General features: G+C 36.2%; 1 protein-coding gene across 28 annotated transcripts in view; it reads left to right on the forward strand.

Moving 5' to 3' along the window:
• Window positions 1-14,739, forward strand: part of CAMK2D (calcium/calmodulin dependent protein kinase II delta) — a 162,726-nt gene that overhangs the window by 141,470 nt on the left and 6,517 nt on the right. For 13 of the 28 annotated variants that reach the window (XM_090139245.1, XM_090139228.1, XM_090139231.1 and 10 more), the window contains 3 exons: window positions 9,961-10,036; window positions 11,205-11,299; window positions 12,732-12,964. In XM_090139245.1, coding sequence (XP_089995371.1) covers window positions 9,961-10,036; window positions 11,205-11,299; window positions 12,732-12,964 — 404 coding nt within the window. Of the gene's footprint in view, window positions 1-9,960; window positions 10,037-11,204; window positions 11,300-12,268; window positions 12,697-12,731; window positions 12,965-14,337; window positions 14,738-14,739 lie in introns of those variants that run through there. The other 15 variants (XM_090139232.1, XM_090139235.1, XM_090139233.1 and 12 more) reach the window with 6 other exon arrangements.

Below are 14,739 nucleotides of genomic sequence, written 5' to 3' on the forward strand. Positions count from 1 at the left end.
TTCTGCTTGGCAGATTCTAATCTTGTATATTATGAGTATAATAGGAATTGACATATGCACTAGTGAAGTTGAGTTCTGAATGGGTCCTTTAAAAGATAAGCTGCGTGTAATTGACCTGAGCCTTATTTTGCACTTGAGTGGGATTTTAACTAAGTGCTACTAATGCAAGTAAGAGAGGAATCAGTTCTGCAGATGATGAGACTTGTGACTGTCTCGAGTCACAAGTATTGACAAGTGATGCTAAAATATTAGTTTTATTCATAATGAGAAACAGGGTAGTTAGGCACTGGCAACCTGGAACCCTGTTGATACTGAAAGCAGAGCACTGCTGTGCAATGAAAGAGCTCCTCTTAATTCTTTAGATGACTATTTGGACAAATGGGAATTAAATTGTGTTTTTCTGAAGTTGTAAAAACATTTCTAGGTAAGATTTTCACTGTTTCATGACAGAAGAGGAAGTTAATGGTGTATCAGTGTGACAGACTATGCTATAGACATTTTCTTGCATAGGGGGTAGAAGAAGCTGTTCTTGTACTGTAAGGTAAGGTGACTGTATTCAAAGTTGAACACAAATACTGATAGTGTAAACTGCAACTGCCTTCAAGATTCAAGATGAATTCAAGAGGAATTAATACGAAAGATAGATTTGCGTAATATTTAAACTATTAGTAACACTTGTCATAAGGCTTTGTTTCACCTGAAGTGTATATGCCCAGAAAATCCCACTGGATCCCCAAAATTTTCAGGTCTGAGTTCTAGCTGCCTCGTGTTGTTTGCTTCATTGAGTAGTTAATAGTGTGAAAGACACTGTTAAAGCTCAAATGTAGATGTTCATACTAATTTTGCTACTAAATATAGGTAATAATTTAGGTGTGGTGTAGAAATGGCACAGTGTATATTATGACGTATTAAGAGAGTTGGAGATCTGGTATTCTGTTGATTCTGTGACTTCAGAAACAAGCACGCTTCTTTGTCACTTTGTTCCACAAAATAAACTTCTCCAAAAAAGCCCCTATAAAATGGTGCACATAAAATACAGTTTAAGGAATTCAATAATAATAAAACTTAACAATAATCAGCTGCTTAGCTATCAAAAAGGTAGAGTGTCAGGTGAAACTATTCTGCTAAATCTACTGGGTGATGCTGCTATATTTGGTAGTTAGCCTGCTAGCAAATTTGTTATATGACTTACATTTAGAGCTTGCCAAAATATTAGCAGGCAAAACACTAGAAGTTAATCTGGTATCCAAATATGCTGCAGACTTGCTAGTATTTTTTTCATTCTGAGCCTTCAAAATAACTTTGTCCCTATAAATATCTTATTTCAGTTAGTTAAGTAACTAATTTTAATGACTGAAGAAATTGTAAAGTCCCTGTAACTTCACACGTTATCCTCAACTAATGTTAAAAATGACCAGTTTAATATAGTTTCAAAAGTGGCCATAAATCATTCTCCATCATAAGTCATGAAAAGTTGTGGCTGTCAGCCCTTGTTGACTGGAAAAAGGGAAATGTCACTCCAATTTTTAAGAAAGACAGAAAGGAAGGTCCAAGGGAACTACAAGCCAGTAGGACTCTTGTTTTGTGACAGCACAGTGGTAAGAAAGTGTGAACTGAAATAGACTATGGTGCTAGCTCTGTGTATTACAGTATTGAATTTACTCTATTTGTTGTAAAGTAGCAATTATAAGTGCACACATATAACTACGTGAAAAATATTGATTTCTTAGCTGGTAAACTTGGTAGATTGTCATCTGCTATCACAGGCATCAGAAAGAAATTAGATAAATCACGTGTGTTGAGGAAGGGCTGTCATCTAGGTGGAAGTAAATCCTGGAAAATAATGCATCTCAATAAGTACTTGAAGTATTTAGGAATATAATTTTAAAGGTAACATAGTTTTCCTATAAGTAAAATGAGGAGGTAGAGAACTGATGATCATTGTTGACTTTCCATGTAAAAAAAATAGTGGAAAGTGAAAGATTTCTCTGACTATCAGCTGAGTGATTAGGTGGAAGCACAATTTAAGTAAAAATATCAACAGCGGCAAAGCTTACTAATGTCTCAGTTATGGAGTCTTTAAATATGATTATTTCTTGAGACAGCAGCCAGATTCCATGATTAATTTAATGTGTTGTGAAACTAGTGCAGTATCTTGTAACTACAGTGACCATAATAACAGCTTTGTTCTGAGACTGTAGATGGTTTGTCATTAAAAAAAAAAAAAAAATCATTTGCCAACATATGCTACAGAATAAACATTAAAGAGAATACTTAGAAATAATTCACATAAATAAAAGGAAAGCTATTTACTGCACCTGACAAGTTTAACATCACCATATGATGAAGATTTAAATAGAAGATGCATTCATTTTATTTGTCACCATAATAAAATGGAATTGCTGGGATGATTTTACAGAAATTTGCCCACATGCCTAATGAATTACTTTTTCATAGGCAGGCAATAGACTTGCAGGGTTTTCAAGAAGTAGAAGACAGTGAGTAACCTTAAAAAACGCTGCAAATCATCCACTCATGATCAATTGTTGAATCAGAATGAATCATTGTAATCAGCAGGCACTAGGAAGGAGATGTTACTCTCAAGATGACATCTCAAATATCTTATTCAAAATCATTGTTTAAAATATTTTGAACTACAAGAGGTGGGCTAAAGGATGAACTCTGATCTTACGTGGGCTAATTTTTGATGAAGTTATTGAAAGATAAAGCTCCTAAATGCATGCCTTGTCTTAGGAAGATTTGATTGTATTTCATGTAGGTCTAAGATTCAATTTGTCATTATTTCATACAGAACATTCACTTTTTTCCTTCATAGAAATAAGCTTCTTGGCTTTTTTTGTGTGCAGTAAATTACAAGGGAAATTATCAACAAATAGTTCTGAAATGTTAGTGTGGAAAGAATGATTTTTTAAAACATTTTGTGTCATTTGTATTCTTCTCTACTTCTGAGATGACAGTTCATGATATGAAGCTGAGCAGTATCTGGTGTATCCATGCAGATGAAGTTCAGCATACAATACAGATTAAATTGGTAGTCTCTTCCTCTTTTTGCAGATTGTGGTGATTTTCAGAGCATATAATAGTATTAGTAGCTGCATAGTTTTATCTGGTTGCTCTTTGTTGGGACTGTTCTGGTAAGAAATTAAGGTAGGTCCCCTATACTGTGCTCTTCAATTTTATCAGGCCAATGTCACCTTGATAAGGAGTGTACTGTATTAAAATAATTATTATAATTATTAATTATGAAAGATTATCACAGCCATGTAGTTGAGTGGAGTAGAAAAAAGGGAAATATGTCTTAGAAATTGATAACACATTTGAAGCTAACATACATGACACAGCAGTGCTACAGAAATAATTTTAGTCAATGTTAGAATATGTTCTCTTTTGTTCTTTTCCTATTATTTGATCTTTTTTTTTAACTGTTCTTCCTCATATTTTGCTTGAACTGCCTTTGTATCATATACCTACTCACATGCCAAAGCAGGGGTCGTATCTTTTTTCAGCGACCAATGCCTTATGACTTTAGCATCCCTCCAGGATTTTTTAAAAATGTGCCGTGAGTGTTATAATTACCTTGCCAAGGTGTTTATTGTTATCTGTTTTCATTAGCACAATTCTATTACGAGTATGTAAGTACTGCACACAAATATTACAGTCTTGTATTTCAGGTAGCATTTACTTTAGCATAGCAAAAATCAGTGGTTCTTTAATTAGCAATTGGAATATGCAGAAATGAGTTGTAGAACTTATGCCAAAGAAGCTGTGCATTTTGGTTTTGTCTAATTATCTCATCACAATATGAGAGAGCATAACTGATATCTGACCTGCATTAACCTAAATTTAAGTACTTGAGAACTAAATTTAAGTGGCTTGACTTTGCTATAATTTAAGTTTCATTTCAAATGCTTTTATGGTTTGAATCATAGCACAGATGTTGATTTTCAACTTGAAGACACACATTTATATCATTCAAGTGAGCAGCCAAGTCCACCAAAAATGCTACAACTGTGAGCCACTTTTAATCTTCACATTCTTGCACAAATTTTCTTTTTGATTCCGTAAAGGACTTGATTTCATTTTACAAATCATAAAGTATTTTTAGTGTTTTACCCTGAAAATCACCTTCCTTTAGAAAAGTATATGATATCCCCTTAATCAGCATCCATACTTTTAAGGAGCTCCTGGAATTGGTGATGATTCAGCCCCTTTCACTCTATGAAATTCATGGCTTTTATGACAGTTTGCAAGACGTTGCCCATTTTTAATCTTTTGCAAATAATTTTTTTTTATGTATGATTCAGTGATACTTCATCAATCATAAATTGCTGGCAGCAGTCACATCATCTTCTGTTAATTTTATTAAGTCCCTCTTCTTTTTTACCAACCATCACCAGGGTGCCATCAGTAGCTACACCAGATCTATTGACAAAGTTTAAAGAAAATAGCTTTAATGTATTTTTTTTTACTGCTTCAAGAGATTTAGTTGTGACTTTGAATGGCACCAACAATACCGTTTCTTCAGTGACATTATATACATTATCAGTATCTCTAATGAAAATGGCAAGTTGAGCCATATCTGCAGTATCAGTACTTCCATCTATCGCCAAAGCAAAAAATTTGAAATTAGCAGTTTTACTCTCCAAGTTTCTTTTAGTAGATTTCCTATTTCTTCAGTCAAATTGGACAAATTGATTCTAGAAAAATTCTTTTTTTTTACGAGGACATGTTGTATCTGCCATGCTTTCCATACATTGCTTAATAAATTCACCATCAGTAAGTGGTTTTGTTTTTTTGCAATCAGATTAGTTACCATACAACTAGCTTTATAATAGAGTCCATTTAGTGATTTTTTTTAAATATTATTCTGAGGTCACAGACTTTTCTTCAATGCTGCCATTTTGTCTTTATGAAGTATTCCTCGAGATTCATCAAATTTGGCAATATGTTTGTGCACATAATGTCTTTTGAAATTGTAATCTTTGAAAACTGACACGATTTCCTTGCAAATTAAATGAAATGCCATGTTAGTTGTCTTGACAAAAAAATACTCATCTGTACCTTTTTCACTGAACCCTATTCCTTCATCCATGATTTTTCCTCTTTTGGGTTCTGTTTTCTTTTGAGATTCCATTAGACAAGTTCAAATATTACTATTGGCAATCACTGTGTTTTACTTGACAAGCAGAAGTACATGACACATATAATACACGTGGGGTTTGTTGTGACTGAGTGTGTGCTGCTGCAGCAAGAGGAGAAGTCAGCACTGCACTGCGCCTTCCCCATGTCCCTGTGTCCTCTTGTCCCTGTGTCCCCATGTCAAGGGCAGGGCCACTTGGCAGGGCAGGGTCGCTGCCATGATGATGCAGCAGCAGGGGATGGGCCAGTATGAGCTGTGCTGGGCTACAGATTGGACATGCCTGCCTTTATGCTTTCCAGCCTCCATTCATTTGTCTGCCTATAGTATTCCAAATATTCTCTGTCCTTCTAGTATCCTTTCTCTTTTTTCCTTCAACGTTAAACCTCTGCTTCGTAGACAACATTGCTCCAAAAGTAATGCCTCCTATTCATTTCCACAGAAACTACAACAAATAGAATCATATAATTAAGGTTGGAAAAGACCTCTAAGATCATATAATTAAGGTTGGAAAAGACCTCTAAGATCATCCAGTCCAACCATCCACCTGTCACCAGTATTTCCAGTTAAACCATGTACTTCAGGCAGCCCATCCCAGTGCCTGACCACTCTCTTAGAGAAGTATTTCCTAACGTCCAGCCTGAATTTCCCTTGGCAGAACTTGAGACCATTCCCTCTAGTCCTACTGCTGGTTACATGGAGAAGAGGCCAACTCCCTCCTCACTACGACTTCCCTTCAGGCAGTTATAGAGAGTGATAAGGACACCCTGAGTCTCCTCCTCTCCAGAATGAACATTCCCAGCTCTCCCAGCACTCCTTGTAAGACCTGTGCTCCAGACCCCTTAACAGCTTACTTGCCCTTCTCTTGACATGCTCCCAGGCCTCAATTTCTTTCTTGTAGTGAGGGGCCCAGAACTGAGTCAGTATTCAAGGTGCGGCCACACCAGGGCTGATACAAAAAGCACAGTAACACTATTTATAGAGCAAATTCTCAGCTACAAAATGCTGATTTTCAGCATAGTCACCACCTTTAGCAGTGCATTCTTGCCAGCAATTAACAAGGGCCTACATGCTACTCGTAGAAATCTGCATGGTTGTCCGGAACATGGCATGTCTTTCGCATCACTGTCATCAGTGCTGAAATGCACCACGCACTGCCTCACTGTGCTCAGATCCACTGTTCAGCCTCCAAAAATGTTCAGCAAGTGTTGATGAATGTCAGTGGATGCAATTTTTTTCTCATGGAGGGATTCAGCAACACAGCTTTGCTTCAGATGCAGTTCCATGTCAGACACCATTCTGTCCGACTACCCCCCTGCTGCCATCTGTCGCACAGCAACAAAATGTAATGGAATATTGGTGGGAAGGTTCAGCCTGTACTGTTATATGACCAATTGTGGGCCAACATCAAAAATAGGAGGCATTAATTTTGGAGTTGTCATTTTTATTTTCTTTGGCTGCATGTATAGATATGTAATTGCCTGTGTGTCACTGAAAGGAAAGAGTAGCTTAGTTGCTTTTGCATTCAGAATTTCATGCGGTGGTTGGAATTTTATAGAAAGCTTGATAGATGAGTTGATATGCAAATAGCTTGGCAACATAATTCTGTTCCTGACAGTTCCCATTGTGAACTGCAGTGTTTTCCACAAGTACTGGAAGAACTGGTGCTAGTGCTGGAGTCAGACAATGGTTGATTTGAGTCAGTGATACTGCATTTAATCTCATTTGCCAGTGCATAGATGTTCTTCATTCATGTATCAGTCAGCAGAGTCAATGCTACTAAGTGTTAGTACTGCCCAGAAAAACTGAAACCATATTCTATATTAGTAGGCGGCTCCTATTGGAAAGTTTCAAAAAAACATGTTCCACTGAAATTTAATTTTGAGAGGAAAAAAATCAGAAAAAAAGCTGTTTGGCAATGTTCATTTTTTTCTTGTTTCCTTTTTTTTAGTTTAATGTCAAAATCTTTTAACAGCGTGCAAAATCAAAGGTATTATTTAAAATAAAGCATTTTGTACAATTTTCTTAACTCTGATCTTTTAGTTATATGCATCTGAGATATACTATCCAAAACTTGTGATTTCCTCCCTGCCTTTCTGCCCTTTTTGCCATCGCTTCTGAACAAAGCACCATTGTTTCTTACACAATTATCCTACCACTTGGCTTGTGCCATGCAATGTCCGCAGTTTCTTCTCATGTTGTTTAACCATTTGACAATGGAGCCATTGCTGATCTACAGTCAAAAGATCTCTTCATTAAAATTCTTTTTTGTTTCTACAGTATTCATGAAAAATAAGGTAATTTGTATGCTAAATATTCTTACCCAGCATGCTGTCTGGTAATCAAAACCTACTTGTTTTCCATTGCCTCCTTGCTTTCTGGTTTCTTTTTGGTCCTTTCTATCTGAAGACATTAGGTGTGCATTTAAATTTGGAATGGTGGAGCATAAAAGAAACAGATTCTTTAAACACCTCGATTCCAGTTCTTGCAGTACAGCACTGGAGATTTACATTCTACCTATGTTTCCCAATGTTTTCTTTTTGAACGATATTAACTCTGTCAGTACTATAGTCTTAACATTCTGAGCGTATTGATGTATTTGAATTGTCTAGTCCATGTGTAGGAGAGTGCGAGAAAATTTCAGCTGTTGTTTCTACAAGAGAGCTACTAAAGTCTAATTGCCTGCATTTTTATTTTAATTCAAGCTTGATCTTCCAAATAGATATTCTGATGTTTAATAAGGAGTTGAATCTATGTTAAATCTTTGAAATTGTACCATCCCTTCCATCCTTACCCAATAAATTCATAAAAATCTGTATGTGGGAGCATTGCCACTCTGGTTGAACTTTATCAATATAAAGCTGAAGTTTTCAATTTACAGATGCACAGTAAAAGCATAAAAGTTCCTCAAGAAAAAAAAGTCATTGCTCAGAGTGAAATCAATGAGGTTTGCCATCTGAAAGTCACAGGAATTTGCCATTGTGGTAACTGGTGTTACTGATAATTGTACCACTGGACAGGATTTTTTTTTCTTTTACTTTGCACTGTTTTAGTGCAATTTCTATCATCGTTAATAAATACTGGTCTGTGATCTACATCTAGAATAAGGGTCTTGAGAAAAAGACTCGTATCATTGAAGTGAAAATCCCATAAGAGGTGAGATTTCTCCGTGTTCCTGTTGCTGTTTACCAGAATACCTGGGCTTCATACAACATAGTCTAAGGCTTTTCTACTCCCTTACTGATGAAAAGGCACATGAAAAAAAAAAAAAGCCGTGCATCTAGGAATGTTTGTTGCATTCAAGACATTTTCTTAATAGTACTTTACGTTAATACTTTATACTTTAAGAACAGCTGAGCTTTCTGTTTTACAGCAAGTTAGATTCTAGTCAACAGTGTGCGTTGGCAGCAAAAAGTGTGCATCAAGGCCAGCAATGCCACTGGGTGAGGGAAGGGATTGTCCCACTCTGCTCTGTGCTGGTGTGGCCTCATCTCCAGTGCTGTGTGCAGTTTGGGTGCTACAGTGTAAGAAGGTCATAAAACTATTAGAGAACATCCTAAGGAGGGCTTTGAAGATGTTGAAGGGTCTGGAGGGGAAGACGTATGAGGAGCAGCTGAGGTACATCAGTTTGTTTAGCTCAGAGCAGAGCAGGCCTCATGGCGGGGAGTGGAGGGGCAGCACTGATCTCTGCTCTCTGGCAACAGTGACAGGGCCTGAGGGAATGGCATGGAGCTGTGTTGGGGGAGGGTTGGGTTGGATGTTAGGAAAAGGTTCTTCACCAGAGGGTGGTGGGCATGGAACAGGTTGCACAGAGCAGTGGGCACAGCCCCAAGCTGCTGGAGCTCAAGGAGCATTTGAACAATGCTCTCAGAGATAGGGTTTGGATTTTGGGTGGTGCTGTATGGAATCAAGAGTTGGATATGGTGATCCTTGTTGAGTCCCTTCCAACTCCAGATATTCTGTGGTTCTTGACTAGTGGATCAAAGAAAAAACATTTAACATTTAACATACTATTGCCTTAGAAATACAGGCATTTGTTTTTTGAGTATTGTTTCTAAAAAATGCATGTTCTGCTTGTTGTTTTTAATGTTTTCTTATTCTGTTATTATTTATCATTTATTGGCATTACTTAGTAGTTGTACTGCAATAGTCCCAAGTGATCTGATTGTGGTTTATGTAAAATAGATGGTAAGCATTTTACAAGCAAGGGTAATCATAGAAGTCAGAGTTGAGACACACTGTGTTGTAATTAGAACTGTGTGGGTGTGTGTAAATTATATGTAATCCATGAGCTTTGCACCATGGAATCTTAATTATACGCTTAGAGACAGAATTCCTCTTCGGCCAAATGCGTACATTTAAGGATAGCAAACACCAAGTGTTAGAAAAAAATTTGAAAATAGTGTTAGACGCTTAGCAGCTGAAAGTCCCATTTGCATATGAAACATTAGAGCATCACTTGTGAAACAATCACCAGCTTCCTTTAGTTCAAAGGAAAGAGCTGGGATTTGGGAGATCTAGGTTCTATTCTGCTCTGCTTTTTACGCAGCAGATCCATCAACAAAGGAAAGAGGATTAGATCCATGGTAGAAACGTGAATTGATTTTGATGTGTTTAATTTCTTCAAGAGCACTGAAGTGAAAACAGTGTAAAGCAGTAATATAATGTCCATTGGTCATAGACAAGAAGAGAAAAGGCATTTGTACCATCTGAGGAGTGACAAAATACCTTTGTTGTAGCTGTTGTTCTGACAGCCTTTCAGCTGTCTCTGTTTTTATAGTTGTATTTGTATCTCTTTCCAGCTCGTAAGCAGGAGATTATCAAGGTTACTGAGCAGTTGATTGAAGCTATTAACAATGGGGACTTCGAAGCTTACACGTAAGTACTCACTTTGGAGAGAGCTGGGCAAGTGGATGTGTTCCAAACATTTCAAAATGCACATCTAAATATGTGTGTAAGACTGTGTTTATTTGTATCTGTGTATTGCTGAAGATCATTCTCAGATACCCTCAAGAAACGTAGTTTTTGATTGCTAATTTGCCCTAGCTTTACAGTAGCCTGGATGCCAATTTCAGAAGAGATGCTATGCAAATCTTATGTACCTCTTTGCTGAGACAGGACCGTCATCCTGACAGAATACACAGTGGCCTATCTTAGTGTATGAAAGTGAAGTCATGGTTTTGATTTAGAATCCAGAAAACAGAGTAGAAACCTCTTTTAACTGAAAAAATTGTACAATATAGAGATTGTTAGCTAGAATCCCATATGTACTTCAAAGCATGAAAGACCTTGATATTCCATGTGTAACTATGTGTAACATGGGTTCCACCAGCTTCTACTGAGCACTGTGCATTTCTGTGTAAGCATTTGCTGACGGAAAGTGGGCTGATTTCTTTCTCTGTGTTTCAAAACAAAGACATACTTTCATCTCTTCTCTTTCTACCTGTAAAAAGAGGTAGAGAAAAACACTTCTCAGCATTTATTTTGTTGTCCTGTGCTTATCTGGGTAAATTCTGCCCTCTTACAGCATAAGCTTCATAGGTCAACTGTGACACTGCTCTTCCTGTTTAAAGATTTGTCAACACTTTCATTTCATGTGATTGCACTAAAACCTGTGTTGTACAAATGTCAAGTGGAAACTTGTTCTTGACTTTTTTGTAAGTTCTATCAAATTAAAAACATTTAAAATCTCAGCTAAACTATAGTGTAAGATGTGAAAAATATTCCTTGGATTACACAGAGGCAGTTTTCAGAGCCAAAAGTGAAAACTAGTCTATAGAATTGTCTTGTAGGGCCATCTTTGGCAGTCTTGGTTTTTGTCAAAGGATGACTGATTCAAGATCTAGTATCCCTGGAATAAACTGTCAAATGTACTGATTTAGGTAAAGCCAATTAATGCTCCCTATTTAATTTCTGTTGTTTTCCACTGTGATGTCATAGGTAAATAGTATTTCCAGTAGGAATAAAGGAAACATTTAGAAAGTTTTCTCCAGCAGTGTGCTACATAACTGCATGTGATTACTACTGAATTTCCTCTTTTCCACAGAAAAATCTGTGATCCAGGCCTTACATCCTTTGAACCTGAAGCTTTGGGTAATCTAGTAGAAGGGATGGACTTTCATCGGTTTTACTTTGAAAATGGTAAACATTCCTTTTTCATCCCTGTGTGCATTCATCTGTTCCTTATGAATGTGTTTCTCCAGTCTAATCAGCATTTTTGTTTGGGAGTTAATTGATCTAGGTAGAGGAAGGTGGCATTAATTTTTTTTCAATTGGAGTTCTGGTTGAATTTTTTTTGTCTGTTTCTGCTGCACTCATTCACACATCATGGAGTACCTTAGAAAGTGAAGGACAATTTTAAGTATTTATAAAGAGAATAATAAGATGTAAAATAAAAGAAAAAAAAAAAGAGAAAATGTAAACAAGTAGTTCTCATAAAGTTTTTTCTTTTGCAAAAAAAGAGTAAAGTATGTGGCTAGTATGCTTAAAAGGAGCATCATTAAATGGCCTGATTATGGAGTGATTACGTGTAAAAGTCAATGCTTCTAGTGAATTTATAATGACTGCTACTATATGATATTTTGCGGAAGACTTGTAGCTGCTCAATCTGTTCTGAGGATCTGATCAGCTGTTTTTTGGGTACTGGCTTGTATAGTAGAATTGTGACGGATCTAAGAAAGAAAAATCACCCAAAGAGTGGATAAACTTTATGATAAAGTTTTGGAATGTCATGTAATGAAAGTTGCATTACATTTAGACTAGACTTGATTCAAAAGGAAATAAAGTATTATAAATGAAGATAACCAGTTTATCCAGTAACTTCTGAGAAATGTTTCAGCAGTAAATGGGATTATTGTGTTACTAAATTCTCTTCCGTCTCAAAAACAGAATTTTCCATATTTTTCCTTTAACATGTTTGATTTCATTACTTCAGCTTTTTAGTTTTCAGCATATAAATCTTTGACATTTCTGTTCTTTAAGAAAAAAAAAACACCTTTGTTTTAACTGAAAATATCAAGTACAAATGCAAATAAAATTACTCTGCTTTTGGTTTTTTGTTTTTTTGTTTGTTTTTATTGTTGTCTGTTTGTTTGTTTGTTTTGTCAGCAGGATTTTCAAAGGCATCTCACTGTTATTTCTGTTACCATTGTTAAGAAACTATTTTGAAGTCCTTCCAACAAATGTGCTGCCAGATCAAAGAGAGGGAAGTAACATATAGTAGCATACATTACTATATGTTGTTACTATTTAAGATGCCCCAGAACTGATCACAGTCAAATAATTGCATATGATCAGTTACAGAAACTTGTTTGGCCCCTTGAATAAAGTAATATATACTATTAAATATCTGATTGGTTTTCTTACAGGAAAGGTGAAGGGTGTACTTTATGCTGTGACTGTGCTCATTTCTACATTGTATCTGAGTTAAGGGTGATTAACAATAAACAGCGATTATTACCTTGGTTTCTTGTTTTTACCTTGGATTCTTGTTTTGTAAAATGGGGTGAGATAAGTTGTTCTGCCTTGCATAGAGAAAATTTAATTTGTCCTCTGTGTGTGTTTTGTTTCCTAGCTTTATCCAAAAGTAATAAGCCAATCCACACCATTATCCTCAATCCTCATGTCCACCTTGTGGGTGATGATGCTGCTTGCATTGCATATATACGGCTCACGCAGTACATGGATGGAAGTGGGATGCCAAAGACGATGCAGTCAGAGGAAACACGGGTGTGGCACCGTCGTGACGGGAAATGGCAGAATGTTCACTTTCACCGTTCAGGGTCACCAACAGTACCTATCAAGTAAGAAACAATTCATACCACAAGGTTAAACTATGTAGGTCAGACCAGGTAGTCTAATAGCTTCTTTTGGCCTTAAAAACTACAAAACAGTTCTCTTGATAGCATAATTTCTTGTGGTTATTTATGCGGTGTGTACTATATTCAGTATTGTGCCTGTAGTATTTGTGTAAATATTTTTTTTAAATAATGCTTTGTTCTCGTTGTTTTCAGCTATGATGCCCACTGATACAGCTCAGTCCATTAGTTGAGAGGGAAAAATGATTTAATATAGATAAGAGTTGATACAAGTCACACAAAATGGGATTGGAAAACTTGAAATACGATTCCAGAAAAATGTGGAGAGGGAAAAAAAAAAAAAAAAGTGATAGGATATATAGTGCTGAAAGAGCTGACTGGAAAATGTGAAGGAAAAAAAATCTGAAATTTGAGTAGTATTTTCTGTAATTTCCAGCCACTTCTATCCACTCAGGCCTACCTACGTTCTTTACAACTCAATTTTGAGTCAGTTTATGTGTTTTCTTTGTAACGTCGTACAAATACCTATCATGTTCTTACCTTTATTCACATGCTCCTTTTGCTTAACTGCTGAGTGTTCACTGTCTAATAGTTACTCCACTTCTATGAGTAAACCTCTAGTCTCTTTTGTCATCATTTTTCTGTGTCAGTTCTTTGTTGTTTTTTTTGTGTTTTTTTTTCCAAATGCCCTCTAACTCTAATGCCCTCAGTCATGCTGTAACTCAGTGTGCACAAACCTGAATTCCTTAAGCCAGATATTCAGCACATTCACAGTTCGTTAAAGAGTCATGGCTCCTTCAAGTTGTTCTTCTCAAGTCCTTTGCTTTTCTTCTGCTTTTAGCCTTTACTAACTCTACTGTGTCTCTTGGAGCCCAGGTTGGCCAGTTTCATTAAGAAGACACTTAAATTAGACCATTTCTCAATTAGTCAACACTGGCATAGACTTTAACTTGCTCAGGTGCAAGCCTTCTGTGTAAGATATAATTACTTTTGTATGAAGTGTCTTAATGTGGATAATTGCTGAATTTGCCAGTGTGAATGATGAAAGCTTAGATTTCATCTTTCAAACTTCATCATGTCCCATAACTTACTTGAGAGTCATTCCCATACAAAGTAATACTTGATTATTAGGGAACATAGAATCATAGAATATCCTGAGTCAAAAGGAGCCACCAAGGATAAAGTTCAACTCCTTGCTCCACACAGAACTACTTAAAAGCAATAGAAGAAGGTATTAAATTTCAGTGAGGAAGATAGATACAGAGATGTATATATTTAGGAAATATATATATATCTATATTTAGAAGAAGAGTGATTTTGTTACCTACTGATAACTGTTGTGTTTTGTTTTGTTTTTTAAAGGGAAACCAATGAGAGAACCATGTTGTCCTATTTTTCACATCACAGCTGCATTGCCAGTGTTAAAACAGATAATATTGAAAGAATAATTGCATTTTTTTAAAATAAAATTTGAAGAATATGCAATTTTCTTGGAAAGCACCTTTTCAGAAAGGTGCTTTTTTCAGGGGATCTGACCTGGATATGTGTAGAGCCATAAAACATAAGTGAGACAGGTTCAACTCTCCCAGAGCATCCTGGACAGTGTCTATAGCACACTCCTGTATAGAATTGGAGTAGGGAATTATTTTATCTTTTTGGTGGTTGTTCTGTTTTTGAGATGGTTGGGGAGTAGGAAGAAAGCATCTTTTTCTTTTTTTTAAAAAAAAGCTTTCCTAACCTAAGCATAAATAAGGTAATTTATTG

The sequence above is a fragment of the Phasianus colchicus genome, chromosome 4, assembly GCF_987193195.1.
Source record: "Phasianus colchicus chromosome 4, bPhaCol1.hap1.1, whole genome shotgun sequence".
NCBI classification, from domain to species: domain Eukaryota; kingdom Metazoa; phylum Chordata; class Aves; order Galliformes; family Phasianidae; genus Phasianus; species Phasianus colchicus.